This window comes from Chionomys nivalis, chromosome 3, assembly GCF_950005125.1.
Source record: "Chionomys nivalis chromosome 3, mChiNiv1.1, whole genome shotgun sequence".
NCBI lineage: Eukaryota > Metazoa > Chordata > Mammalia > Rodentia > Cricetidae > Chionomys > Chionomys nivalis.
The window spans coordinates 38,654,179-38,670,209 of record NC_080088.1 but is presented as its reverse complement, the minus strand read 5'-3'; the positions used below and the strand labels follow the sequence as shown (position 1 = coordinate 38,670,209).

Genomic DNA, 16,031 nt, shown 5'->3' with positions numbered 1-16,031 from the left:
ATAGAAAAGAGCCTATGAATGAAGACCAGGAAATTCTGACGCCAAAAGCAAGACACACAAAGTGTACACAGCAGCATGCCTGAGAAAAGGCAGGCGTTTAATACATCTTAAGTAAATTCAAGATGAGGAATGAGCTAGAGAAAGGCCATTGAAACAAGACACAGGTGAGAAACTAGGCTTAAGAGACAGCAGTGAAGTATGATAGGGATGGGAAAATAGTTATGCCTAGGTACCATCTCATACTCCTACCGCTCTGGAGCAGAATCAGGAGGCAGAAGAGAAAGGATCATGAGTGTGAGGCCAGCCTGAGCTGTTATAGTGTCTCCAAAAAAAAAAAAAATGCTGAGGCTACAGCTCTGGTAGAGAGAACACTTGTCTAGCATGTACAAGGCCACAGGTTCAACTCCCAGCAACACACACACACACACACACACACACGAAAAATAGGAAGCAACCAATTACGAGCACTGGTTGCTCTTCCAGAGGATTCCCAGCATCCACAGAGCAGCTCACAACTATCCACAATTCCAGTTACAGGGAATTCCGACACAACTTTCTGGCCTTCATGGACACTGAACATACGGTGAGCAAACATACATGAAGGCAAAACACCCACACATATAAGAATAAAATAAAATTGAAAATTTCAACAGGAAAAATAATATATACTATCAACAGTCTCAGAAAAACAAAGTGTCCAGGAAAGTTATATCTCAAAAAGAAACATAAAATGTTGTTTGTATATTGAAGGTTTTAACCTTGTTTTCTCCCCCTGCTGGGACTTTCTCAAGTATGCTTTATGTCTAGATGACATAAATTCATGAGTGAGGAAAAAAATAATGCAAGATACTGTTCAAAGTAGCAAAAAGAAAAAAAGTCTAAAATAATTATGGACATTTCTATGATCATCAGCAGTAATCCACCTTGAAATGGTAATCAAGTACTCTCATTAAGACAGAAGTATCACAAAATGTTCCATTTTAATCAAAGAATTACCAATCACAACACAGGCTTACTCCAAGCACTATCTAAGGCATAATATGCAAAGCAACTAAGACCTGAGTATAACTTGAATTTCTACAACGTATTGTTTGACATATAAAGCAAGTGAAATAAGAATCCCGTCACCCCAGCATAACCCTGTAAGAGAAATGTGCCCGTTATGAAGGGGGGGGATGAAGAGAAGCTATCTATCCTACACGGAAGTGGGGGCTCCCTGGGAAGAATGTGTTTAACGGCAGTGAAAGGGACTGAGAGGTGACAGGGTGAAGACAGACAAAGTATACCATGTACATATGGGAGATCGTCAGAACCTGTGAAATTCCACAAAGAGAGTGTCCTATAATGTTAGAGTGTGATTAAATTTAAAAAACAGATAAAAATCCAAGTGAATAAAATAACGAAACTCCTAAAAAAAAAAAAATGCCAGCTCTATGCCAAAAGTCCTACTTGTCCTTTGTTTACTCTTCTTGGTGATCTCGGGTTACTGGTCTCACTCTTTGAAATCATGAGCACTTTTAATCAGAATGTAACTGGTCTAGTATCTAACAGAACTGTGGACTGGATCCTAGGGTAACTAACAAAACCCAGTTTTGTCTGGGATATATTTTAAATTCCTTCCAGAGAATATATAATACCCTAGGATAGAAGCAACATATTCAAGCTGTGTAGGTTAAAATTCTATTATCTCACCGCATTTGACAGGCAGGCTAAGAAAAACTGTGATAATTATAAATGCCGAAAGAAATCAAAACAAGACTATTTTATGACAAGAAAATTACATAATACTCAAATTTCATTGCTTATGAAGTTTTATTAGAACACAGTTACACTCATTTGTTTTCATATTTATTGTCTACTTTTACACTAAAATATCAAGGCTGAGTAGTTTAGAAATGATGATTGGATCTGTAAAAACTTAGCATTTGTAGTAGATTCCTACCACGTAAACAAATACATACAAAAAAGAAGTTAGCTAACCACAGGGCTAGTCCGAACTACCTTAGCAAGAAACCCAGGAACAGAACACTTAACCACTCTACCATAACCTAATTTCTCAAAGTAACATTTGCAATTCAAGAATTCAATCTAGCATTCTATGAAAGCTGGTGAAAATGAGAAAACTATATTTCAAGATGTTCATGATACGTTTAGAAAACTGCATACCATCTGAGTATTCAATGGCAGATCATTAGCTCGAGAACAGGTCAAGGCAGGGCAGAGTGGCACACACTATAATACCAGCAATGGACAAGCTAGAGCAACAAAGGCTCGTTCAAAGAAGTAGGATTTCTAATTCAAGGCCAACCTGGGCTGGATAGTGAGAACCTTTCTCAAAACAAAGTCAAAACCAATACAAAACCTCTAAGGATTTGTAGTACTGAATAATGTTATGCATCATTGTTAAACACAAAAGAGGAAATGAAAGGCCTTCTACATTTATGAAGGGTATTTTTTATGAAACTCATGGATACCTAGCAAAATTGTATCAGGAAATATATGCATGTATGATTTGGAGAAAGATTTGTACATCTGTACTTTCAAACTTTCATAAGCTGTTGTCAAGAATCATTCAGTTTAGTGTTTGTGAGAACTGTGCGGATTCTATAAAGTCTCTTAGGCTGTTTGACTGCCCATATAGGACTTTTCAAGGACAGAACATGACTGAAAATGTAGCCTCTTTTTCTTTACTTCCTCTTGTGTTTAAAAATACATCCTGAATTGTGCCCTCAAACATTCATTCTATCATGTTATTTGTAGAGCTGACATCAATAAATAATCTTGAAAACATCGTGCTCTGAGTTGGTTCTCTATGAGTGATGCCAACATCTACACGAAACATCCCAAACCTGATTGCATAGCTCAGACAATGTTTCACAATATGTACAATACCTACACATTGAATTATACTGTAAAAGTCTAATTTGGGGAAGAAAAAAAGGTAAATAAGAAGACAAACAACCAGCCGGGCGGTGCACGCCTTTAATCCCAGCACTCGGGAGGCAGAGGCAGGCGGATCTCTGTGAGTTCGAGACCAGCCTGGTCTACAAGAGCTAGTTCCGGGACAGGCTCCAAAACCACAGAGAAACCCTGTCTCGAAAAACCAAAAAAAATAAAATAAAATAAAATAAAAAATAAAAATGCATCCTGAATTGTGCCCTCAAACATTCATTCTATCATGTTATTTGTAGAGCTGACATCAATAAATAATCTTGAAAACATCGTGCTCTGAAGTTGGTTCTCTATGAGTGATGCCAACATCTACACGAAACACCCCAAACCTGATTGCATAGCTCAGACAATGTTTCACAATATGTACAATACCTACACATTGAATTATTCTGTAAAAGTCTAATTTTGGGAAGAAAAAAAGGTAAATAAGAAGACCAGCCAGGAGGTGCACGCCTTTAATCCCAGCACTCTGGAGGCAGAGGCAGGCGGATCTCTGGGAGTTCGAGGCCAGCCTGGTCTACAAGAGCTAGTTCCGGGACAGGCACCAAAGCTACAGAGAAACCCTGTCTTGAAAAACAAAAAAACAAACAAACAAAAAAAGACAAACAACCTTAGCTATTCAGAGATCCTGTGTTCCCCCACCAAATCATTCAAGAAGAAATTTTTCATCAATAAAGCAACATAGTTTGAAGAATACTTACAATGCTCAACCACTAACCAAGAATCACTCTGTTCACTCTAGGTTAGGGAGACTGTCCTCTGCATAAATTACAGTCTCATCTACAAAGCAGGAGTCTATTGTTATTGTCCCCTTTCCGCAGCAATTTATAACACTAAATCCAGGTGAGCACGGAAGTGAGTACTTCTTTTTTGTTTGTTTGCTTGTTTTTTTGTTTTTTCGAGACAGGGTTTCTCTGTGGTTTTGGAGCCTGTCCTGGAACTAGCTCTGGTAGACCAGGCTGGCCTTGAACTCACAGAGATCCACCGTCTCTGACTCCCGAGTGCCGGGATTAAAGGCATGCGCCACCACCACCCGGGTTGGAAATGAGTACTTCTAACCCTAGCACTCAAGAGGCCAAGGCGGGGAAATTTCAGGCCAGCAATCTGGGCTACATAGTAAAATCCTGGCTTAAAAAATAGTAAAACAAATTTAATGAAGGATAGTTAAGACACTATTGTAAGGCACAGGATTTTTGGCAAGTCTTCTATGTAATCGAGCATCTTCAAAGGCATAAGGTCTTTAGGCAAGATATGGCTATAAAGGATGGGGGAAAGCCAAGTTGGGCTCACTGGCTTCCAGTGCCAGGAGACAGTGATTTAACAAGACAAACAGCAGACAGTGCTAAAGGACCTGCCAATCAGAAGAGCACCCACAGCGCTGATCTAGGCTAACTAGGAGCTGCTTCTCAGCGAGGTGACGTCTGAACTGACTTCCTATGTTAAGAGCTAGTCACTAAAATTGGAGGGCAGCGTGGTACAGACACCTCAAGGGCCTGAGACAAAAGGAATGGAGTCTGTTGGGCAATAAAGGGATGGCCAGTGTTGCTGAGCCACTGTCAACAGTGGAAAACTAGGCATGGCAATAAGATTTACTGTGTGCTGAGAACACTTTTGGGGCTTTAACCAGTTTTCTGATCTGACTTCTCTGGTAGCTGAGGGACAAATAACGGTGCTGGAGTCTCTCTATTTTGAACTTACCACAGTGGGTTAATACAAATTAGAACAACAGTATATACGTCAATGGGGAAAATGCAAAGAAAGATTTGGGGTAACTTCTGGAGGGAGACACAACAGGACCTGGAGATGTAGGACCATTAAGGAAACAAACACATCACAAAAGCTTTTGTGAAACTGATGGGTTGTGGGAACTGAAATATGGAAGTGTGGAGACAAGGCCGATTTACATCACTTACGCTTGGCATTCATATTAAATAAATTCTTCCGAAACCATCGAGCTGTTTGAGATTTGAGCATAAATCCCCTATGGGGATTATATCTCAATTACTGACAAAAAGATGTTTCTCAAGGTATACAGGCAAAACAGTCTGAATGAAATCAGACAGAGTCAACAGACACAGTTTGATAACAATATGCAAAATGCATACAAATTATGTACCTTTAAAAATCAATAACGAATTGTTTACTTAGAGATTCTTACCTTTGATCATAAGAATAATTACCACAAAAAATATAAGTGCATGGACTGATTTCAGATCATCTGAATATGAACAAGAGCTACCTCACTCAACAAAGAGTCCCATCAACTTAAACCATGAAACCCAATATAGGCAAGTTCAACAGAACCACCATATGCATGCTTCAGCACTGCCAGGGTACAAATGAAAAGCGGCATTACTGCCCACTGACTCCTGATATTTCATTTTCATTTTCTTGTGGCATACATGGTGAGAGGGGGCACAAAAGACTCAAAATGTGCTGCTGCTGAATCACAGAAAAAACACTCTTCAAACAGTGTAGGGACAGTGCTGTGCATTCCTAAGAACAAGCTATTTTTATTCAACTTGACTTTACAGTTAGCTTCTCACTGTAGTTTGGTGCCTGCTATTCTACAGTCTCAAATCTGGGATCCAGACTCCCATACTCCACTGGACTGACTTGGCTTTTTCTCTTAAACCACAGAAACTTTCAGTTTCACCCTGAGAAATCTCCTCAACTTGTCAACCTCACCAGTGTCTATCATGTGATGGTTCTGAGGTCAAAGTAAATGGATATCTAACTTTGATGTTATCCTCAAAATACAGAGAGGCAGACCTTGTAACCTTGGAGGGTGACCTGAGACAGCAACCAAAACAGGAATCACTGCATGTCAAACCTTATAGGACTTGAAATATTCAAAGCCACTCTGGGGCCTTGTTATTTAATACGACTTGACTTTTAAATAAAATGCCTACTACTTCCAGAAGGGTAAGAAAAACTGTTAGAACCGTGTTAATTAAATGCTTTGGAAAATAGTTTTGTTTCTGACACCAACTAGCTAAGTGAATTTGCTAATGAATATCTTTAGGTCACATTCCTTATTTGTAAAACAGCAGAGTTCAAAAAGATGACCTTTACTTAAGCCCCCTGTTGCCTCAAACTACATGTTATAAAGAACACATTATATTAATATTGTGGGCATATACTATGCAGCAAGCATTGTACCGAGCTGTACAGCTTTAAATCATCTTCGTAACAATTTTTGAAAAGACATTAGCATTACTCTTTCTACAGATGAGGAAAGAGGGAATGTGTTGTCAGTGAAAGCGGAGTATCTGATTTGAATTCCACTGCCTGAACCTAGTTCAGGAATTACTGATGACCACTACGCCACACTGCCTCTTTGTACAAAAAACATAGTTTCAAGGAAAAAGACAAGTAAATGAAAGTGAGAGCTTGGGAAGGGACCCCTTCACATTGGCAGACAACGAGCGAGTCACTCTCGTTTCATGTGGGACAGGCTCTCCCTCCCGTCCCAGCGGTGCCTGGTGCTCCCTCAGCTCCGCGCCCCTCCTCCGGGCGGACCACGGCTACTGCCACGCGCGGGCAGGGGGCTGAGGCGAGGACCTGGCGCGGAGCAACGTGGGAGGCGGGCGGGCGAGCGAGCGGGTACCTGGGCTGCTGGCGGCGGCCGGCTGGTTCTCCCACCACAAGTCTCCCAGGTCGTCTGCCATCTCCGCGGGACCCGACGCGAGCTGACAACCAGGTGAAACAGGCCGGCTGCTGCGATCCGCTCTGCCTCAGAGCCGGCGACAGCGACACCGCACGCGGAGAGCCACAGAACGCCGTCGCCAGCGCCCAGTGGTGATGACGTCACATGCACCACGCCCTCCAGCTGCGGAAGCCCGGGGTGCCGCCGTTTCCACACAGGTTCGCGTGCTCAAGATCGATCTAGAATCACAGAGTAAATTCCCCAAATGGTAGAAACTAGCCAAGACACAGAGCCAGAAGTTTATCATCTGTTTTGATAGTTTTTGAAAATATATTTAAGGGTTTTGTTTTGAATTATGGCGGAAAAGACTGTGCCGAAAGTGTAAGAACTGATGCTAAGGAATTTTTTTCTCTGCTAAATTTCAAAGAACTCTCGCCGCGGGAGAAGACCCGAGCACGTGGGTGTGTTTTCATTAGGTTGTCAGTGTTCTGTCGCTCCTGCGCTTGTACAGTTTGCCCTGAAAGAGAAACCTGAGAGTTTCTAGCGATGAAAGTACATCTGGACGCTGCCTTTTTTCTACAACTTAAGAAAAGGAAAGGTAATTGATCAGGAAGGGCGCGAATGCCCTAGAGCCCCAAAACATTATACTGCTTCTGTATTTAAAATCAGGTTTTGATATGCTCCTTCAAGGTCTATGTGTCCCTGTGACTACTGTCGCTCTTGGAACAAGATCAGAATTTGGAACTGGGCGTGGTAATTCCAGCGCACTGGAGTCAGAGGCCCGCTGGTCTCTTGAGTTCAGACTGATCTACGTAGTAAATTGTAAGACTGCCGGGGCTGTGTAGAGAAGAGACGGAGACGGAGAGGGAGAGCACGCAGACTATCTACACATCCATTCTCCATGTATTTACTGTCTCTCCCTATATAGAAAAAGATTACAGACTATTGAGTAATCAATCTACTTTGTATCTTCCTTTTAACTGTTTTGTTATCGGTAAAGTGATATCTGGGTTTATAAGTTAGCCTGTCCTAAAACCCCCGGACCCAGTACTTGATCACCTCAGCAACACAGGGAAGCTAATGCGGAAACAAGTGCTGGGGCTTTGCCTGGTTCCCCTCTTTCTGTATAGCATTTGAATAAATATTGTTAGGGTTTAGGTATGAGACATTCACTTCCCAGTGGTTTGAACTTGCAGCCTTCACAGAAAAGGAGACAATTAAACTTTTGTTGACATTCTGGCGTTTACACCGGCCTGTCCTCGGGGACCTAGCAGGACGCTTCAACAGCAGCAGTCAAGCCGGGCGGTGGTGGCGCACGCCTTTAATCCCAGTACTTGGGAGGCAGAGGCAGGCGCGGATCTCTGTGAGTTCGAGACCAACCTGGTCTACAAGAGCTAGTACCAGGACAGGCTCCAAAGCCACAGAGAAACCCTGCCTCGAAAAAGCAAAAAAAAAAAAAAAAAAAAAAAAAAAAAACAAAGCAACAGCAGCAGTCAAGATGTAACATGGTGCCCACTGTCGCCACTGAGTAGAGCACTCTCCCAATGCACATTCACTATATTCTTATAAAAAGCCCTGCTCGCCCAGTTCCCCTCTTTCTAGTCCTCCCACTATAGCTCAAACGCTGCCTCTGCACCCCTCCCCCCAATAAACCTGCCAGGTGAGCCCTATTACATGGTGTGGCTTTGTAGTGCCCCTTGGCTCCTTCCTACCACCAAGGTTACCTTCCACCATTAAACTATTACAGCTTTAGCTTGTATGTCAGTAGGCCAATGTGGGTATGATAAAAAAAAAAAAAAAAACCAAAAACCTCAGTTCCTTGGTGGATAAATGGAGTGTTCTGGATAAGCCATCTAACCTTACTGGACTTGAGTTCATAACACAAAGAGAATAAACTAGACAGCCCCTGAGAACTCCCCAGTTCTGAGCCTACATCTTCAGTGCTGTACAAAGAAATCTGAACATTACTATTACAGTTGAAGAACATGATAGAATGTTTGTTTGGGGGAAGCTGTGTTGATGTTCAGAACAGATAACAGATTTGAGCCGAGCTTCCCGTGTGGCAGGAGTAAGACAGTGATTCCCTTAGTCTCTGGAACTTGCAGGGCCTCTTGTCCAGTTATCACAGGTTGAAATAGCCTTTCCTCGGTCTTCATTTTACTGATGTACAAATGTCAAGATTTCCTATGAATGCCATGATGTGAAAGAATAAAGGGTTGGTACTGTTTGAGGATGGTGTGCTGTGCTTGACACAAGCTATAGATATCTGATAGGAGGAAACCTTGATTGAGAAAAGTGCTCTATAAGATTGGGCTGTAGACAAGCCTTTAGAGCATTTTCTTAATTGGTGATTGATGGGAGAGGGCCCAACTCATTGTGGGTGATGCCATCCCTGTCCTGGGTTCTGTAAGAAAGCTGGTTGAGCAAGCAATGAGTACTAAGTCAATAAGCAGCACCTCTCCATGGCTTCTGCTTCCAGGTTCCTGCCCTCTTTGAATTCCTCTCCTGTCTTCCTTTAATGGTGGACAATCCCATGGAAGCATAAACTAAATAAACCCTCTCCTCAAGTTGCTTTGTCATGGTAGTTCATCCCAGCAATTAGGGGGACCCTGCAGATGTTCAGGCAGGGAAACAGCCCCACCCCCCACCCGGGAAGAGATGAGAATGAAAACTCACTTCAGATTGACTTTGTTAATCTGGATCAGCCTTCAGGGAGTCTAATGGTAGGCAGTTCATTGTGGGCATATTTAAGCAGTACAATTTGGGGGAAATGTCCAGGCAGCAATCATTCCAGTTTCAAGTCCACAACAAAGTTTAAAGTGTGAGCACTTAGAAACTCCTTTACAATGTTCTTGTGACCATGAGTGTGGGTGGATTCTATAGCTAAAAGATCTAGGATCCAATGTGGTCTCTGACCAATAGAGCATAGAAGTCAGCAGTACATAAAATATGTGTGACATCTTCCCTAAGGACAGGTTCTATTAACTCTGGGAGCTAAAGATACTGTCTAGGGAGAGAGAGTCTGGGATAATCTTCCTGGGGAATTCAAATGAGGTGCACCTCTATAGCCAAAGGCGAATGAGGTCTGCCTCACAGATAGCAGAAAGGGCACCAACCAGATCGTTAACAGTACCCACTCAGCTTTCTCAGTGGAATGGGGGTATTTATTTTATCTCTCCCATTGAGGAGGCATCCCTACATGGTTAACATTCCTTATTTCCCCGGATATCTGTGGGTCCAAGTACCTTTGTAGTAATATTTCATCTGTATTTTAATAAATAAAGCTTGCCTGAAGATCAGAGAGTAAAACAGCCCCACAGGTAGCCTTACAGACCAGGCAGTCGTGAGACACACCTTTAATCCCAGTAGCCACACTAGTTTGCCATAGAAACTAGGTAGTGGTGTACGCCTTTAATCTCAGCCCTAGAGGGGAATATAAGATGGGAGGAGATAGTTCTCAGACACAGTCTCATTCTGAGATTCCTGGAGGCAGGATTGCAGTTTTGGACTTAGGTAAAGGCAAGAACCAGTAGCTAGCTGTTTTGCTTTTTTGGTTGAACCCTAATATCTGTCTCTGGGTTTTTATTAATCATGCTACAGACCTTTGTGCTCCCAACAAGCAATATTAACCTGAGCTAGGACACAGATCATAAGTACAATGACAGGGGCTTATTTAGAGCATGGGCTCCTAGACTGTGTAAACACAATTAATAAACTTCAGCAAAGTCCTGGACCTTGGTAGTGTAGTTCTGAAGTGTTTGCACCATGGAGACAATAGAAGTAGTAAGAAACTAACAGCATGTCCTATGTACTCTCTGGGCACTGTGCGTTTTAATCAGTCTGAAGAGCAAAACACATTGCTGGATTTGATGTTTTAGTTTGTTGTTCTCTACCTTTATGCTCTAAAAGGATGCTATAAATATCCTCTGGACCTAGCCTCAGATTTGGGTTTTGCAAATCCGATACGCTGGTAAGAGGCGAGAGAAAGATGACCACTGACTATGCCTTTCCTTGGCCTTTGGCTAATTTCAAGTGTAACATCTATTCTTATCAGTTTAATACCAACAGGACTAAATTGAGGCTTTTACTCTCAGCTCAGCACCAACATGAAGCAGAGGGAGAAGCATCTTGAGTGTTGTGTCCCACACGTCCCTTTCATGACAGCTGTGACTCCAGTTCAGTGCCTCTGTCCTCATGATTGAGCACTGGTAAACATTTACTGCCTCAGTCCTTTCACATTTAGGGGTGGAATGACCCCTACCATTACTAGCCCTAGAATATTGCTGTCACTCTTTTCTCTAGCACTATCTTCTGTCCAGTAGACACTCTATAAATCTCTGTATGTGTGTGGGGGGGTGTTGTGTTGTAGGTGATGTGTCTGTGTGTGTGTTTTTGTGTGTGTGTGTGCAGTACATTCACATGAATGTGCAGGTGTGCTCCCATGTGTGCACATGTGGATGGCAGACTAGAACATCTGATATCTTCCTCTTTCCTTTCCATCCAGTTGCTCAAGACAGAGCCTCTCTCTGAACCAGAAACTCTCCGTACCACGTGGCATGCCTTACTTGACATGCCTTCCATCAGCTAGTGCTGCCTATGTTCCCTTTCCTTGAACCAGGATGGAACATTATCACTTCAACCAATAGAACACATTGGAAGTGATCCTTGAGGTCTGAGGCTAGAACTCTGAAATTCTAAGCATTTCCATCTTGTTCCCTTGGAATGTGCCTTGGGTAGGGTTTCGTTGCTGTGAAGAGACACCATGACCCCTGCATCTCTTATAAAAGAAAGTATTTAATTGGGGCTGGCTTACAGTTCAGAGGTTTAGTCTACCATCATCTTGGCAGGGAGCATGGCGGCATGCAAGCACACATAGTGCTAAAGAAGAAGCTTAGAGTTCTATATCTGGATCCTGAGGCAGCAGGAAACGAGTGAGCTGCTGGGCCTGCCTCGAGCTTCTGAAATCTCAACGACCACCCCCCTGTGCCACACTTCTTCCAACAAGGCCGTACCTACTCTGACAAAGTTACACCTCCAAAAATGCCACCCCCCTATGAATCTATGGGGGCATTTGCATTCAAACCAGCACAGGATAGTCCATGGATCCAAGGTGTCATTCTGTGACAAAACCACAGAAGCCCGCAGAGAGAACCACATGGAAAGAACGTGGAGGTAGTTTGTTCCACTGTTCATCTTAGGTTCTTACAGTCAGTATCTACAAGACATATAAAGATACAGATAACTCCAGATGATTCTGTGTACTAGGTATTGATTGACCTCAGTCTGAAATTCTAGTCATGGAGCAGAGGCAAGCAACCTATGTCCTCTGAAATCTTGACTCTCAAAAAGTGTTTAAGAGATAGTGTGTGGAGGCAAAAAACAAAATGAAATTGCCCATAGCCTGTTTGTTTAACTGCTATGCTCCTTTCTGGCCACCAGAGGGAGATGTTTGGCCAAGCAGACTCCTCCGCCACTGTCTCCTTGTCTCCCCCTCAGAACCTTCATGGATTTCCCAGGCTCCTTGGAGCTAGCTATTCTGCTGTACTATGACAGGTGCCAGCGGCTGCCACCATATTCGGTCCTAGTCATTCTTCAGGTTTTCATTTAAATGCTGATGACATACTCCGGGATCTGATTCTGCAGGACTGGCCCTTCCACACACTCCAGCAGTTCATAGATGGAGTAGATATTGTGATGGACCAATTCCAAGGGCTATATCTGGGCCCAGTGGGCAGTTGAATTGGTCAGCCTGGGCCTTCCAGGTGCCCATGTGGGTGCACACGAAAGGGAATACCCATGTGGATTAACTTTTTAAGTGAGGAGCAATAGCTGCAAAGTTCACATCTTAGGCACAGATCAGGGTGTTATGCCTACCCCAAGGACAAGAAACAAAATAGAACTCAGAGTTTATTCTTTTGATTAGGAGGAAGTTGCTTTCCCTCAATGGGCCTCAACAAAGCCTTAATACTGTCTCTATTTCTTATGATAAATGGGAGGTGGGGGTTCACGCTGATCACGAGGAAGGGGTTCATACTGAATGGCTTCCAAGATGACTGGTGTATGTCTAATTGCCCAATAGAAGAATATTGGAAAATAAAGATGGGAGATGCATAGAAAAGAATTAAAAAAAAAAGTAAGTGAGATCTACAAAATTCTTCATGTAAAAGTATCCAGGAGTGGCTGCCAACCATACCACCTGTTCTTCACTGCTTAGGCTGGACTGGGCTGGCGAGAGTTGCCAGGGAGTTCTATCCTGTACATTGAGTGCTGTAAGAAGCTGGAGAGAAACTGACTAGGTATGGACTGTAGCCTGGGGCTGGATATACTTTGAGCAGACAGATAGACAGGACAATAGCAGAGCCTTGGCTGCACAAACCAGATCATAAAGCGGAGTTTCTCCAGGAGGATCCCTGATTGGCTGAGTTAATACCTAAAGACCCTTAAAGCAGTTTCTGCTCTTCAGAGGATGCCCAGGTAAGGATATTCATTGTCTCTACCACATCCCACTAATTAGCCATAGAAAATCTGAAGTTTAGAAAGGTTGTTATTGGGTCAAGGCATAGTAAACAGAAGACCTGAGATTTGTTCTCCAACCGGCCGACCCCAGAGTCCTCCTAATTCTGAGTTAGTCTCTTTTTTGTCAGAGAAGATGAACCGTCAGTGTTTTGGGGGAAAGGGGCAATGTGATTACTAGCCCAAAAGCTAAGACTGGTATGAGTTTCATTCACTCTCTTTATTTCTTTTACCCCATGTGAAGACTCCAGCCAGCCACTCACTTGTCAGATGACGACCAATGTAGCAATGCCCAATACAAAATCAATTTTTAGGTCTTGCTTTTAACAAAGCACATGAAATATACAACCCTATGGGATTCACAAACTTTAATTGGGAACACTTTTGATTCTAATAAAAATCTATTTTTACATTAAGTAAGATATCAAAGAAAAACAGAATCTCTGGAAAAGTTCTAAAAGCCTCAAGGGAAAATTTTGATAAGATACTTCTCTTTGAGTATCAGAAGAGCTTCTGAATGGCTCAGTAAAATGGGATGATGCGCTGATCTTAATTTAAATTTTACTGCGAGTGTCCTAGGAATTAATAATGCTTTTTATAATAATAATAATGATAATGAATAATGTATTAATAGTCTTTTGAAATAAAATATCTTGCTTGAGAATAAAATCTGTTTTGTATTTTGACATATATATTAATTTTAAAAATTAAAGAGAATATCATGAATTCCTTTCAACTCTGCTAAAAGAAAAAGGCTGCTTGATAAGGTAACTTAATTCTTCATGATATGGAGTGAACATGAGTATTTGCATTTTAAGTGTCACAAGCCATTTAAAGGAAAACTTCCAAATGTGGCAAATATGACTGGTTTGATTCTACTTGCTTTGTGTGTTTAAATTCATTGTAATTCCCAATTGATTGTAATGATACATACCTTTACTGGATCTTCGATAAAAAGATCAAATTTTAAAGCATTTTCATGATTTATATTTATTTATAAATGGTACTAATAATTTTAAGTCAGTCTTTCCTCTACCTTTTTGTCAGAAGAGGCCAGTAGATCTCTCCCAGACTCACGCCTCTACCTATCCTCTTCCCACCTAAGATACATCTGAAGTAGAGGCATCCCCTGATGCTATGCTCAGTTCACTGGTTCTCGACCTGTGGATCATGACCCCTTTGCAGGTCAAATGACCATTTCACAAGGGTCACTAATGGCCAGCCTGCATATCAGATGTTTACATTTATGATCCATAACACTATTACAGCTATGAAGAAGCAATGAAAATAACTTTATGGTTGGGGGTCACCACAATATAAAGAACTGTATTAAAGGGTCACATAGTTAGGAAGGTTGAGAACCCCTGGTCTAGACTGTCATCCAAAATGCATGATGCACCCTAATTCCTAATTCTGCAGAGTATGATTGTTTTTGGAAATAGAGTCTTTAAAATTGACCATTAGATTAAAATAAAATCACAAGGGTATACCATGACTCAGGATGACTAGTGTCCTTAATAAGACTATTTGAAGGTACTAGGAAATGATGACTATCTGCAAGCCGAAAAGAAAATCCTTGAGAGAAACCAATCCAAATAATACTCCTCTTACAAGAAGGAGAAAACATTTTCCTTGTTATTTAAGCCCTCTGTAACTGTTAATCTTAGTTGCTGTGGTTGTTTGAAAGAAAATGACCCCCAAAAGGAGTGGCACTATTAGGAAGTGTGACCTTGTTGGAGTATGTACCGTCTTGTTGGAGGAAATGTGTCATTTGGAGGTGGGCTTTGAGGTCTCTTTTGCTCAAGCTTCCCTCAGTGTGACAGTCAGTCTACTTCCTGTTGCCTGCATATGAACATGTAGCAGTTCCTTCTCCAGCACCATGTTTGCCTGCACGCTGCTATGCTCCCCAGCATGATGATAATGGGCTAAACCTCTGAAACTGTAAGCTGACACCCCAACTAAATGTTTTCCTTTATAAAAGTTGCCATGGTCATGGTGTTTCTTTACAGCAAAAGAAACCCTAACTAAGATAGTTGCCAACATGATGAGCCCCAGAATAATCTGGCAGATGGGCCTCTTGACATGCTTGTGGTGGCTTATCTTGATTAAGTTAAATGAAGATTCTGTTTGTGTGTTTGTGTTTTTTGTGGCAGGGTCTCTCTACATAGCTCTGACTATTCTGAAACTCAATGAGTAGTGTAGGCTGGCCTTGAACTCACAAAGACCCACCTATCTCTGCCTCTGCTGAGATTAAAGACATACACCACCACTGCAGGCCATGTTGATGTCTGAGATACATGCTGCCTCCAGAGGCCATGTTGATGCCCATGATCCATGCTTGCAACTGGCTGCTATGGGCAAGGAAGCTTTTTTTGGCAGTGATATTAAAGACTGCAGACTCATAAGTGAGAATGGAAGACCTTGAAGTCTTCTGTGATAAACTCTCATGCCAGCCACCAAAAACATTGAAAAGAGTCCTTAAAAACTGTGATAAAGATGCTGAAGTGTATCTCCTCACAGTTAATGGCTTCTGGAGGGAGGTTGCGAGGGACTCAGTTGTCTTTAAGGAGCAGGCCATTGGGAGTGTGACAATGCTCAAATGAGAATAAGAGCAACACAAACTGGACTTGTTTGGTTTGTTTGTGGGGTGGTGGTACAAGGGTAGGAGGGTGGGCCTGGGAGAAATGGAAAATGAGTATGATAGGGTACATTATACAAAATTCCCAAACCTCGGGGGATTAGGTAAAATGAGATGGGGGAGGTTTTTTCATAGTAGGTGACACCATTTCTCGGATGGGATCCTGGACTGCATAAAAAGAAGAAAAGAATTGAGCCAAGGCATTTATCGTTCCTATCACTCCTTGCTTTGTAACTGTTTGCAATACCACTAGCAGCCTCAAGCTTCTGCTTGATTTTC

The 16,031-nt window shown here is 42.2% G+C and overlaps 1 protein-coding gene across 1 annotated transcript in view; it reads right to left on the bottom strand.

Annotated features, from left to right (window-relative positions):
• Positions 1-6,738, bottom strand: part of Cmss1 (cms1 ribosomal small subunit homolog) — a 294,908-nt gene extending 288,170 nt beyond the window's left edge. The window contains exon 1 of the mRNA XM_057764101.1: positions 6,563-6,738. Within this exon, the coding sequence (XP_057620084.1) occupies positions 6,563-6,623 (61 nt within the window). The 5' untranslated portion in view covers positions 6,624-6,738. The remainder of the gene's footprint in view (positions 1-6,562) is intronic.
• Between the last annotated feature and the right edge of the window lie 9,293 nt (positions 6,739-16,031).